Genomic DNA, 13964 nt, shown 5'->3' on the forward strand with positions numbered 1-13964 from the left:
CCCCGACTGCCCTTTTTCGCATCTCTTTCCCTCCCCAGGAGGAGGAGGAGGAGGAGGAGGAGGGCCCATTTTCAACCCCGCTCCCGGTCCTTGCCCAGGCTGCGCCCGCTGGCCCTCGCCTTGCGCCCTGCCACGTGGGCGCCCTCCCCGCTCGGCCCGGCCTGGCCCGGCCCGGCCCGGCCCGGCGCGGCCGAGCCCTGCCCGCCCCCGCCCCCGCCTCCGCGCTCCGCCTCCTCCCCTCCGCGAGCTCCGTCCGCCCCGCTCCCTCTCTCCGCCGCCAGCCGCGCGTCCGGCGGTAGGTAGACGCTTATTCGCTCGCCGTTTCCGGGGGTGACGGTGGTGGGAAGCGGGCTCTGCCCGGCGACGCGCTTCCCGGGGCGGCCGAGCAGGCGCCGTACTAGCGGCTTGCCGCCCGCCGGCTCGGCTCGGCTCCGCGGGGGCGCGCTGACGGGCTTCGACTGCAGGCTCTCCGCCGGGCCTTCCTGCGAGGGCTGCGGCGGTTGAGGCGCCGCCGGGCTCTTCCCTCCGAGGAACCGAGCGCCCGTTCCACCCAGCCGGAAGGCGCGTCGGCCGCGGAGGGAAGGAAGGAGGCAAGCGAGCCGGGCTTTGGCGACCTCAGCGCACCACTCCAGAAGCACAGCCGAGCACCTGGCCTGGATCCGGCTTTGCCTAGGCGGCATTTTTGCCTGGAACAGCTAAGGCCTTTTCCATCCGTACCAGTAGCTCATCAGCGCCTAAAAAATAAGTGGGATAATAGGGGAGCCTTCCTTCCCAGTTCTTAACAAGTGCACGATACTTGGTTGTGCACAGACGATCTTGACAATGTTTTTTAGTTTTGCCATTCAACCGAGAAATGTCACGCAAGATGGCTTACAGACAGGAATAAAAGATGCAAGCAAGAGAGCAATGCAATACATGCTGGTACTGTAAAAGCAACTCCTTCCACGTGCTGGTGCGTGCTTGCCTGCTGTCATTTACCATCGTAACTGTGCATGGAAAAGAGATGCTTGTGTGCCCTTTGCACATGATGGGCATCACCTAACCCTAACCTTAAAATTTAGCTGCGCTCAAATTTCTTTGTACTTCCTGAGCAATGAGGCATCAATATAGAAGTTGAGAAGGAATGATTGGGTGCAGAAGCACCCACGGAGAAGTTCTAGCTCCAGAGCTGCAAACATGCATGCCTTTAGATACATTCACTTACTGAACCTACAGGCCAAAACTAGAGCAATGCCAAACATTCAGTTGTTTTGAGCTCAGGCATGAAAATAATTGAGACATTGTTCCTCCAGACTCTCCCACACTTTGCCTTGTTTGCTGGTTGCTTGTTTTATGATGCACAGCATTTAAAAAAAGAAGAAGCACACACTTCTTTTTCCTGAGAACAGTGATTGTGGCCAGTATACACGAATTGAATGACAGTGTGACACTATGTAGCCTATCAGAGAGAGGCGTGTGATGCCAAGTCCATTCAGGGGGGTGGTAGTGCTTTCTGGACCAAAAGTCTGGATAGGCAAACTGCCCCAAATTGCCAAAGGGGATAGAGGTGCTTTTGAGACCTGCAGAAGGCTTTCGTAAAAAATTACCTTCTCCTTTTTGGCTTATCTCTGCCAAAATCCCCTTCAGAAATCCTTTTGCTAAGAAAAATACTATAAAAACGCTCACCAAGCAAGTTTTTTGGCTTAAATTGTCATTAGTAGGGGTTTTTGGTGATAACATAAAAGGAAAAGGATTGAGCATTATTTAGGAATAATGGTGTGCATTATTTTAGAAAATACATGTTAGTACACTGGCGGACTGGTCCTTTTCTTTGTGAAGTATTTCATGAGCTGTAGAAAGTGATTTGATTATAGTGAACCCCATTTTGAGCAAGATTCATAAATAATGAATATATTTTCTTATTAATCCATATTTTAGTTTAACTTGGGCTCATAGCAAGTTACTTCCTCAGGGAATGCAGATTTTTTTTTTCCTTTTTACAAGAGAAGGTGATGAGCTATGATCCCCTGAGAATTAAATTGCAAAAACAATCTTGGTTTCATACATGCTAAGATAGATCTTTTATTCCCTTTCCACATCTATTGCAAGACATTTTAAATTGTGGCTGATCTTTTATGCAAATAGCTGTCTTATTAGACATTGCGGCTGTATGTGCTAATGTCTCCATGGGTTTCTTGGGAGTTTGCTATCTAACCATCAAAGCAGTTGAAATGAATGATGATTACTGCACAGCTTTGAAGAACAAAGAAAAGTCACAGCAATTTTAGAGGTCTTGGTTGCTGCAAAATCAGTGACAGCTTGAACCACACAGATATCCAGGAAGTTCTCTATGGCTCATATTAAGTAGGCCAAACTTTTTAAAATAGCAACATAAAAATTATTTTTCACATCGTAATTTAATGGCAGCTACAAAAGTGCATTTGTGATTAATTGCTGACGTTTTGTTGCAAAATATTACAAGGTTCCTAAAGGCAAATAAAAAGTCTTTCATCTAGTAAATAAATGGCAAACTGGATATTATACATAAAATTTAAATATTGCCTTCATATTTTGTCCCTTTCCCCCCCTCATTTGGGATTTGTTGACATTGAAGATGGAACAAAAAAATAAAAAGGGCTTTTCATTGTGTATAGTTGTATTCTCAGTGCCCTGATTTTATTTCATGGCACAGTATGACCCCTAGATACATTACAAAACTGTATCATTTTTGTACCACTCCAACTGTTACAAATTTCCACGAAGAATCCTGGGAATTGTAGTTCTCTGAGGATGCTCACAATTCTGCAGGCTTCCCTGAAAGAACTGCATTCTCAGGTTCTTCCTAGGTTTCTGGGAGACAGGAAGATGTCTGTTCAAGTCTGTATTGTGCATTTGTAGAGGTAAAAGAGGACTGTAAAAGCCTGAAACCTCTGCTGAATCTATAACAAGGTCATTACGAAGGGTTCCTTATCTGAAACATTTTTAAAATACTTGATGTGCAATCCTATGTATTTTTGTAGACAGAACAAAGGCCCACAACTCTTAATGTGCCCTAGCTAGCCTTTTTTCTGTCTGAACATGCATAGGATTCTACCTTTGCTGATGCAAAATGCATGGTGTCTATCATCTCTACTTAATGCACATGGCCTTGAAGAACATGCATATTAATTTCTGTCAGCACAAGTTTGACTATTGTATATGGCTTTCAGTATAATCCCTCTGTGTATCTGAGGTATGCACAGAGATGTTTCCGTCTGAGTACACAGCAAAGATAGCAAGATAGTATGAAGAACCTGCAGAAATGGTTGGGTTTGCACATTATTACACTTCTGATTTAAAGTGGATTTAAAGTACAGCAGATTGGTGGTTAGATGTCTGCTTAGGAAAATCTACAAGGCAGAAAGGTGGTGAGTCCAACGCAGCAAGAAATTGCCATAGCACTGTCCATAACAGGGTTGTGTTCCCTAATGATTTTAGTGAGACTCATGTCAGCTGTGGCCGTGGAACCAGTGGGCTGGGGAGTGTGTGTGCAGTGCAGCATCTGGAAGGCTACAACATGTTCCCTTCCTTGATAAAGAAAATGCAGATAAGAGCCAGTGTTGCATAGATGATCAGAATGGGGACCTAGGAGATCCAGGTTCTCGTCCCCATTTGGCCATGAACCTCACTGGGTGACTTTGGGGCATTCACCTCCAGCCTAACACACCTCACAAGGTGGGGTAAAAATGGAGTGGAGGAGAATGTTGTATACTGCCTTGGGTTCCTCACAAGAGGAAAACACGGTAGGATATAAATACGATAACTATATATGTGTGTGTCTGAATCATGTCTGAATATTGGAGAAATTTCCCTGTGTTAAGGCAAACTACTAAAAAGATTCCAAATGAAATGTGGTAAAGAAACTCTTGCATGTAGATAACTACAGTAATTCATATAGCCTGAGCAGAAGGCATTTTCTCTTAACACATGAGAAAAGGAAGACCGTCTAGTGATTACATCCCACAAACATTGAAAAGCGGCAATAATGAATTAAAGCAACTTACAGCTTATAAATGCCTACTCATACAAAGGTTCCTCTGACTACATGGGGAATTACTACCAGGAAAATGTGTACAGCATGCAACCTTAGTGTTTGGAAAATGATTCTATGCAACAGATAAATACTGATAGCAGTCCTGATTGTACAAAAGCATGGATAACTTTCTTCTCATCTCAGCATATTACATTAATGCTTTTGGTGTGCATCTGTGAAATATATGTATATTCATATTTATTTACTTAATAGCCTGCCTTTCAGCTGCTGAAACACCACTCAGGGAGGTTTGCAATGCATTAAGAGCAACAATAACCATTCTTAAAGCTTTGTCATCTTTCTTTACAGAGCTTCTGATTGTGGAAAAATGGGTAGAAAGGATGTTTCTTCAGGAAGAATGCCTCTTGATCAATACAGAAAACAAATAGGTAAAAATGTTTCTTGGATCTGCACAGATGACCTAATGCTTCCTCCACCCCTTTGAATTTTTGTGAGTGCTACATATTCTTACAGAACAGACCGTGGCTGCTAAACCAATTGTTTACTGCCATTTACCAGTGTGTTTTGAATAGTATCTCTCTTTACTGATATAATTCCCCAGTGTTTTCTTTTAACTTTAAATGTTTTAATAAATAATATAAATAAATTAAATAAATAAATAAACAAACTTAAAGAAGCACATTATTAGTATTACATTTGAGTTCCAAAACACTTGATACTTTTTGGCAGTCTCCGGTGGACTCATTCTGCAAACTCAATAACAGTCAAAAGTGAAGGTCCACCAAATCTTCCATTGGGGCAAGTGGTTCGCACCAAGAATTGATTGGTGGACCTTCTGTTGTACACCCAATTATGCAAGTGCAATGCATAACTAGTTGCACAACTATGCTTGCATAATTGTAACTTCTGTTGGATTCTTCTCTTGCACATGGTTTGGACCCTAGCTTTGGCTAGCACAACATAATTCACTCTAATAAAATTACACAGTTGGATACTGCCTTTTGAGTTGATTTCATAGTGCATAATTACCCAGATGTATTAGAGGTCCAGCGATCTTGACTGGTGGTCAGATGGAATTCTTGTCCAAAATACCTGGAGCATATAGGTTGCCTACTTGTGCTAAATAAATAAATAAGCAAGTGATCCAGTAAATAGGTAAACAATCCGTAACTCTCCAGCAGTCCATAATTCTCCAGGCATCCTATGCATGCCTCTCCAAGTGTTCAGTCTCAAAGCAGGCAGGAAGAGGTCTCAGGTAACATCAGGATAGTCTGTATGCTGGCAGAGGTTGTTTCTTTTCCTTGTCCCTCAAAGCCTCTCTCTAAGATTGCATGTTTCTGAATTCAGAACTGGGACTCTGAAAGTACACAATGCAGCCTAGCACTAGCTGAACATATGATCATGTGTTCCAGCTCAGAAGTTTTGTCAGCAGTGCTGTGCTGAAACCTCAACTTGCAATGAAAAATCAGGACTTGTATGTGGGTTGAAGCAATTGCAGAGCTGTTTCAGTGCAGTCCCAGACTGGCACCATTTGCCCAAGTGCTATTTGAAGAAGAATTCATGTTTGGTATGAAACCAAATGGATTGTGGGCTACTCCTTACAGGGTTGAATCCATGAATAGTCCTGTAAGCACATTGCCTCAGTCTGTTGCTTGAGATGTTTTGCCTAGATTGCCCTCACTTAAGGCAAGAAAAAACGAAGAAGAAATAAGAATGAATGTTCTTCTGATCCATCAGAGAGAGGAAAGACCTCTAGGTCAGCATGTATTTCATGTGCTGCTTTGCTGCTCTCACTACTCTATATGGGGTATAAAATCCCTCTTTAATTTTCTAACATAAGAATAAAAGTGATAGAAGCAATCAACACAAAACTTTCTTTTATTTTCACATTGCATGTTCAGAGACCTCCACTACCAGAAGGTTCAGTCTGTAGCGCAGTATCTGGTACACATTCCTTTCTTCTTCAGTTTGTGGTAGATAATAGATAGAGGGGGTTTTCTGCACAATTCCCGTGTGCTATAGCTGCATGTGGTCTTTATGAAAATATTCTAGCAACTAACCCTTAAGTTACAGTAGAAGAATTTAGGATGTAGGAAACTTTGGCTCTTTATTTCTGCAGAAATGTCTTGTGGCCACTCTATAATGACAGATTTCCAAGGAAACTGTGGAATATCTTGAATTTCTGTGGAGTTTATGAGAAACTTCTACACGTGCCTGAGTTTTCTTCCTATTTTTCCCATCTCTACCTGCTTGAATGTGCAACGGTTTGCACACCCAGGTGCCATTCCTGGAAAATTCTGCACTGTTCACTCATCGCCTAGTTCCTGTACAAAGGCTGCAAAGAGGGACAGCCCCTAAATTGCATGTTTGGGAGCACAGTTGATCACCAAAATTGGCTTACTAGCCTCATTTTATGTGGCATGTAACTTTTTAAAATATACCACAAAGCCTTGTGAGCAGACCAGTGTTTTGTAACACATTTATTATGTGATTTAAGGTGCAATTCTGTACATTTTTAAACAGAAAAATGTCCTACAAATCCCAGAATTTACAGGTGTGTAGGGAATTGTAGGACTTTTTGTGCCAAAATATGCATAGGATTGTGTCCTTACAAAAGTGTAAGATATTAAATATATCTTACAATTGATCAATCAATCATTTATTAATTATTTAGCAATCACTCTGGGCATGAAAGTTACATAAAGCAATCTAAAGCTTCTTCTGCCAGGAATTTATATTAGGAAACAGACATTCTTACTCATTAACTACTGAGAATTGATTTACAGACAGCTGCCTTTAATCCTTTGTTTCAAGTTAAGGAATTTTTCTCTAGGTACTCTTCTTCATTACATCTCTTTCACTTAAGCAGGTGTGTTATTTACTCGGGTGCTGATTAAACTATGATATTATTATCACATAAAAGCATTGCCAGCACCAGTGTAATGATGTTGCAAAAATTAGGCTGAGGATCCAGTAGCAAACTACAAAGATTTTATTTCTTTTGGCACAAACAGCTGCATTTGTACCTGCTTAGAGTACATAAAAACATTTGTATTGTCCCTTGGTTCCCCCCCCCCCCCCCCCCGGCCACTTTTTGAACCTCCCTTCTTTGAAATGGAGTAAATACGTATCTTCCTGGGAGTTAAATACAGTGCCTTGGAGAAGTATTCAGCCCCTACATTGGACTTTTCCACATTTCATTGTGTTGAACTAGATTTAGTTGGCATTGTTACCATTTGATGTACCCAAGATGCTTTACATTTTGAAGTTGCAAAATATTTTATTTTGTGGCACAAAAATGAACAAAAACAAAATGTAGCAAAGTCAGAGGGGCTGAATCCTTCTGCAAGTTACTGTATAGATTTAAGATTGTATATAATCCTTTATACACCTGCTTCTGAGAAGACATGCATAGGTTTTTACTGCAAGGTGGGTAAAATGCTAAACTGCAGACATGATTGATGAATAGGATATGACAGAGCTTCTTGAACGTGTACACCATCCACAGTAATGTATCTTTTCCGTTTCTAGCACTGATAGCAGAAGAAGGAAATGGATGATGTTGTATGTGTAGTGTTTTTCTCCAATTAGAGGTGGGTGGTCACACATTCCAGCTGGTAGGAATTCCCTGTCCTATTGGTAGTATTCAGCTTCTCTAGACTATCTAGGATGTGTTCAGCCTTAGAACAATGTAAGGATGAACATTAGCCTTAAAAGTAAAGATGAAAATTAGGTGCCCCTACCACATCCCCAGAACACGACCCAATAGCCTGTAGGTATCATGCAGAAGAATCAACATGGAGTCAGAAGAGTCTTGCTTGCCCTCTGTGTCTCCTGCTTCACGCACAGTTCTGTTTGCAACTGTGGCTCTTTGACATTGAGGACCTCAAAGGTGCATAAGACCCCTTTCTGTATTCTTATGGTATCTCTGTGTCCAATTTTCGAAAGGCAGAAAAGAGGAAAGGGAGCATGTTTTCTAGAAAACCTGAGTTATTTTTCTTGCATTAGCTTAGAACAGATCCAAAATTCAGGGAGCTGAGTATGTGTTATTTTTAAGTGAATAGATGCTGTATCCATCCCAGCCAACTGTACAATTGAAAAGAATGGAGGAATACGATCATGAATTAAACAGGTTGTTTCCTTTTGTTGAAGTGAATAGGAAATTCATGCTGAGTGACTGTAGTAACTATTAACCTTTGTCAAGCATCCCTTGAGCTCCCAGCACAAAACAGTAAAACCATCAAAGTGACACAGGTTAAAGAAGCAGAAATGCACTCGTTTCCAACACAGCACTTTTTAACAGTACAGTATTTTTAACCTGTCAAATAAATACCTGATTGTCACTGCTGTATCTTATAGTCATATAAAACTTATGAACCGCAATATATACTTTGGCTTAAAAAACAGCTTGATTTAGCAGAAGAGAATGTCAAAAGAGCTCTTTCTTGTAGGTTCTTCATAAGAGGAATGTCCCCGAAGAAGGAATTTTATTCCAAAATAGGTTGGACATGGGGGAAAAAAAAAGTGTGATCCTGGGCACTCAGAATGAGTCCTGCTGGGTTTAATGGTGCTTACTTCTAGGGAGTTGGATGCAGTTAAAGTCTTTGGGTGCAATCCTACGTTGGCTCAGATGGAAAAAAATGTCCTATATCTCCTAGTGTGCCCCAGCCTGCATGGCAGGTACATGCAAGCTGGAACTTGGAGGAGCTTTTTCCTGTCAAACCATGCATCAGTTAGTACTGTTAGGCGCTTTGAAGATCTTTTCTTCCTTTTATTACCTATATTCATTGCCTCTTCACTTTATTGGTCTGGTGTGTCTTTTTTCTGGACACACAAAATAATCTCAAACCATTTATTTATTAGATTTATATCCTGCTTTTTTTCTTACAACAAAACAAAGTGGCTTACATCATTCTCTTCCTTCTGCTCTCAGGCTTATCTCCACAACAACTGGCCCAAAGTTACCTGTTGGCTCCATGGCTGAGTGGGGACTAGAACCCAGATCTTCTGAGTCCCAGTCCTGTGCTCTTGACCACTACACCTCATTGGTTTTCATTATAACTACTATAGGGGAAGGACTTGTTTCTGGAAAGCTAGAAATCAGTGTATATCAAAGAGGAAGTAGTGCTTTGATTTGGCTTGGTGGTTGCAGGTTTCCTGTGCAAGGGCTGGTCAAAACTCTTTTTTCTGTGAGGACTGCAGAGGATCACACAGGCATGAAAATCAGGTAATCGAGGGATGGACTGTATCATTAAGAAGGCAGATGTGTATAAACACATCTCTTACTGATAAATGGGGCAGTAGGTGTTGTTGGGAAGCAGAAAGAGCGTGTGATAAGGCCACCCTAACCAGGGTATTTATGTGTCCATTGAAAATACTGTTATCATTAACATAGGTCAGTGTGCAAAATTCATTTAAACAAACAAAATACTGAGCTGCAGTCAGAAAAGTATACAGAGGTAGGCATTAAAATAAGCAAATGCCTGAGTCAATGGATGGGTCTTTAGTAGGCACCCAGATGGCATCAAGGATGGTGCCTGTTGCAGGGAGAAAATTCTGAAAGCCCACCTTCATGTTGCTGCCAGATATACATGGTCAGCCAATGGGCAACCAGGCGGCCCTAATGAGTAGATTTCAGTGAATTCCTTTGGAATGAAAAAATGCACTCCTTTAGAGCAGCTTTTGCTTTAACTGTAGCTCTCACATAATAAAAGTATACAAGTGGTCAAAAAGGACCACTCATAGAGTTACCTTCACCACTATCTAAGAAGGGTCTATTTATCTTGTCTTGGGATAAACATCTAAGCATTTGAACAGAAATTCATCTTTTCCTACCTTGACTATGGTAGCTATATTCTTATGTTTCATTATTTTTTCTCATTTTTTGCTGGCTCGTATATTTCACAAACTGGCTATTTTCAAGTACTTTTCTAAAGTCTTTTCATATGTGTCATGCCCTAGCCAGGGTTTAATTCCAGAAACAAAAAGTGACATCATTGTGCATTTGTCTATAAATATTTAATTTTTTTTATAAATGAGAAATTGATTTTGAAGTCCAGTAATAGCAGGAATCAATTTGAAAGAGGTACTTTTGTAATTGTTTTCCATACTAGTAGTAAATGTAATTTATTAGCTTTTTTATAACATGCCATCAGGGAGATGGTTCTTACAATACATTATGATATTGGAACAATAATTTCAGTTAATGCTTTTTTGTATACTTGAAATAATACTATTTCTTATATGCTTCAAAATGCTTTCAAATGCTTTGTTTGACTGTTTGATTATCTAGTTACATTTTAGAAAGTGGACTGTTGGTTCAACTTGGATTTAATTTGGTCAGACATTTGTATTACAACAAACTGTAGCTTATATTTCCACATAACTATAAGCTAGAAATCCTGGCTTATGTAACCTCAGTATAAACGATCCATGTATTAGGGTATTCAGACAGTTTCCTCCCAATGCACTGTCTTGAGAGGAAATTTGTACAAGCAGGTAAACAAAATAACCTAGGGTTATAGTTGATTGTGCTCAAATAAGTAAGAATGTGTAAGCCAAGAATAAAGCCCATTTTTAATGGTTACAATCCTGGCTTGTTTGGGTCTAATATACTATAATCCTGGGTTCAGACAACACAGTAAACTATCCTTGGTTTGTTTACCTCTTCCTTAAAGTAGGAGAGAAGCAAAGTAGGAGAACATGGCCATAGTGTCACTTTTGTTCTGGGTCTTTGAAATAATTCTGAGTCTTTGCATATCTGCTCAAAGGGAGAGGTATACTCTGTGGGGTCCTACAATTTGGGATGGGCACATTTCAATTTATTATCCGAAATAAATAAACAAACTATCTGGAACTAGGAGTGAACAGTGAAATAACAGGTTTGCTGCTGATACCAAATTATTTAGGGTAGTTAAAACAAAAAGGGATTTCGTGGAGTTCCAGAAGCCTTTTTCCAACCTGAGAGAATGGTTGTCAAGATAGCAAATGTGGTTCAATGTACATTGATGTACAAGCAAGTGATTTAGACAGGTGCAAAAAGATCCCAGTTTCAAGTATAAGCTGATGGGATCTGAGCTAGCGGTGATTGACCAAGGGAGAGATCTAGGGTTTGGGGGACAGCACAATCAAATGTGTGGCTGCTGCGAAAAAGGCAAACTCCATGTTAGGGAAGGAACAGAAAATAGTCCTAGTACCATTCTTCTCTTACACACTTAGGATATCATGTACAGTTTTGGTCACCACACCTAAAAAGGCTATTGTGCAGAAGATGGCAACTAAAATGGTTAAGGGGCCGGAGCAACACTCAGTGAGGAAAGGTTACAACTTTTAGAATGTGGATAGAGGTGTACAAGAACTGTGTAAGCTAGAAATGGAAATAATTTTTTCCCTTTCCCGTAATACAAGATGAATGGTCATCTATAAATCATTGGTAGAAGATTCAGGGCAGATGAAAGGAATGATTGCTTTACAGAGTGCATAAACTATATTTACTTCCACAACAGTCTGATGGCTTTGGAAGACCATAACACTGTGGCCAGAGTGCTGTACATAACCAAAGATAAATGTTTTCAGGATTATACTGTAAAGCCTCAGGCATGTAGGAAAGAGTAGAACAAAGAAGGAACAAAAAGGATAGAGGAGGGAAATCAATGTGAGAAGCTCCAAAGGGATCTCTTTAAGAATAAACATCAAAATGGCAAATGCAGTAGAGTTTCAGCAAGGAAAAAGAAACACGTTCGGGGGAAAAATCCCAACTTCTACTCTAGGTTAGGGTTCATGGAATCTGAACTAGCAGTGATGGATCAAAAAGGGATCTTGGGGTGGACAGCTTGATAAAAATGTCATCCTAATGCACTGTTTCACAGCTACTGTGAAAAAGGCAAGGTCTGTGTTAGGCGTTATTAGGAAAGAAAATAAAACTGCTTAATATGAGAAAAGAATCTACCAAATGGAGGACACAAAACATATGTGATTGAGAAAAATCTCCCTATAGTACTTGGTTGAAAGTCATCTAGCACTTAATGGAAAAAGCCACAAAGATTGTTCCCGTCTGTTAATTTTTTTCTGGGAGGTTGAAGACCAATAATAATTTTATAAGGGCTGCTGTAAAATATCTTTGAAACAATTATTAAGCTTTCAAACATGATTGCTTTTTCAGCACTTAGTAAATAAAGTAGTTGAAATTAGCCCAATGTAAAATGGGAAACTCATGCACAAGGAAGTTAATAAATATGGGATTGAGTTAAAATTGCAAGTGGGCGAATGAAAAATGTCCTCAGTTTAAACAAAAAGCATACATAAGGTGTGGGACCTCCCATTAGACTTGTTGGTATGGATACTCTTTTGTTTCCTCACTTCTTCTCAACTGTACCATCTGTGCACCTACTTCAAACAGAAAGGTTGTATAGGTAGACATTTCCCAGTGGCTCCCTCCCAATTCTTTTGTTGAAGCTCCCTTCCCCTAGAGGAGACATCCAAGCTTCAGTATGTAAACAGAAGGGCTTTGGGCTGGCATTTAGCAGCCAGGTAAGCAGATGTGGAGTAATTTTAATTTCTATTCTGCATTTTGCAAACATTGATGTTTTCCTGGCTGCCACTGGAAATCCTTTTTTCTCAATCTGAGATATTAAAATTAGTCAAGGTAGAATTTCCTACATCCTGCCATTACAATGCATGTTTGCCTGTCCTCTGCTTTGATTTGCACTGTTGACTACTGCAGATTTTCAGCACAAGGTTGTTCAGACTTATGCAACTATAACACTTTCCATTCTTTCACAGTTATTTATTAATTTAGTCAGTCCATCCGTCTGTCTGTCCTTTTGGAGATTCTTATCAAATTATTTTCTGAACAGCCTGCGAGAAATGGGTAATAATGCAAAACAAAACAAAACAAAAACAAGCCGCAAATGCATGTATGGTTTGATTTGCTTCCTACTGGCTAGTCTTGTGAATTCATGGCCCTGAAAGGTAAAAGCCTTTACAGTACAGCCTTTTAAGATTTTTCTAATAACCAGAGTTTTCTGTATTTACATGTATACCAAATCTTAAGATTTCTATATGTTGTGTTAAAGGGGTGTGATATCCAAATAGGCAATTGAGTAATGCTGATATGGTAGCCCCATGAAGGCATTTGCCGGCTCACTTGCAAAGCTAAAATTAGGAGGTGCAGGTACCAACATCTCTGGGTTCCCAGTTATTCCTTAGACATGGAGATCTGAAAAGGCACTGTAAACGCTCTGTCAGCATGTCAAAATGTCCAAAAATATTGGGAGTTGAAGTTTCAACCTTCTGGAGATATACTATGCCCAGCCCTGGCCTACGGGCAAAAGGGGCTATGTGCTATTATGGGAACACACTCAACATCGAAGAGAGTAGGCAGTATTCTCAAAATAATGTTTGAATATAAGATATTCTCTCTCTCTCTCTCTCTCTCTCTCTCTCTCTCTCTCTCTCTCTCTCTCATAGGCAGTATTCTCAAAATAATGGTTGAATATAAGATTCTCTCTCTCTCTCTGATGTATCTGTGTGCATGATTTGCATTTGTATTGGGATGGTATGAGAATTGTGTATGAGAATAGTATCTAAATGCAGCTGAGACTTGATAATCGATGTTTCACTTCTAGAATACTGTATACAGGTTCTGATCAGTGTACCAGAAAAGAATACTATGGAATTGGGGAAGGTGCTGAGAAAGTCAACTAAAAGATCAAGGGACTGGACCTACTCTCCTATGATAAAAGATTACCATATCCATTTAGCTTAGGGAAAAAAGGTGAGAAAGGGGAGACATAATTGAAATGTGCAAAATTATGGATGGTATGGAAAAAGTGCATATGGAGACAATTTTTTGCTCCCGTAATGTTAGAACCTGGGATCTTATTGGTGGGAGATTCAGGAAAGATAAATGGAAGTATTTCTTCACATTGCACATATTTAAAAGACACAATTC

The 13964-nt window shown here is 40.3% G+C and overlaps 1 protein-coding gene across 3 annotated transcripts in view; it reads left to right on the plus strand.

Annotated features, from left to right (window-relative positions):
• The first annotated feature begins 254 nt into the window (after positions 1 to 254).
• The window catches only part of TRIQK (triple QxxK/R motif containing), a 35465-nt gene continuing 21755 nt past the window's right edge, over positions 255 to 13964 (plus strand). The window contains exons 1-2 of one of the 3 annotated variants that reach the window (XM_044424286.1): positions 255 to 295; positions 4361 to 4440. In XM_044424286.1, coding sequence (XP_044280221.1) covers positions 4380 to 4440 — 61 coding nt within the window. In that variant the 5' untranslated portion in view covers positions 255 to 295; positions 4361 to 4379. Of the gene's footprint in view, positions 296 to 800; positions 953 to 4360; positions 4441 to 13964 lie in introns of those variants that run through there. The other 2 variants (XM_044424287.1, XM_044424285.1) reach the window with 2 other exon arrangements.

This window comes from Varanus komodoensis, unplaced genomic scaffold (assembly GCF_004798865.1).
Source record: "Varanus komodoensis strain SLA01 unplaced genomic scaffold, ASM479886v1 scaffold14_1, whole genome shotgun sequence".
NCBI classification, from domain to species: Eukaryota; Metazoa; Chordata; class Lepidosauria; order Squamata; family Varanidae; genus Varanus; species Varanus komodoensis.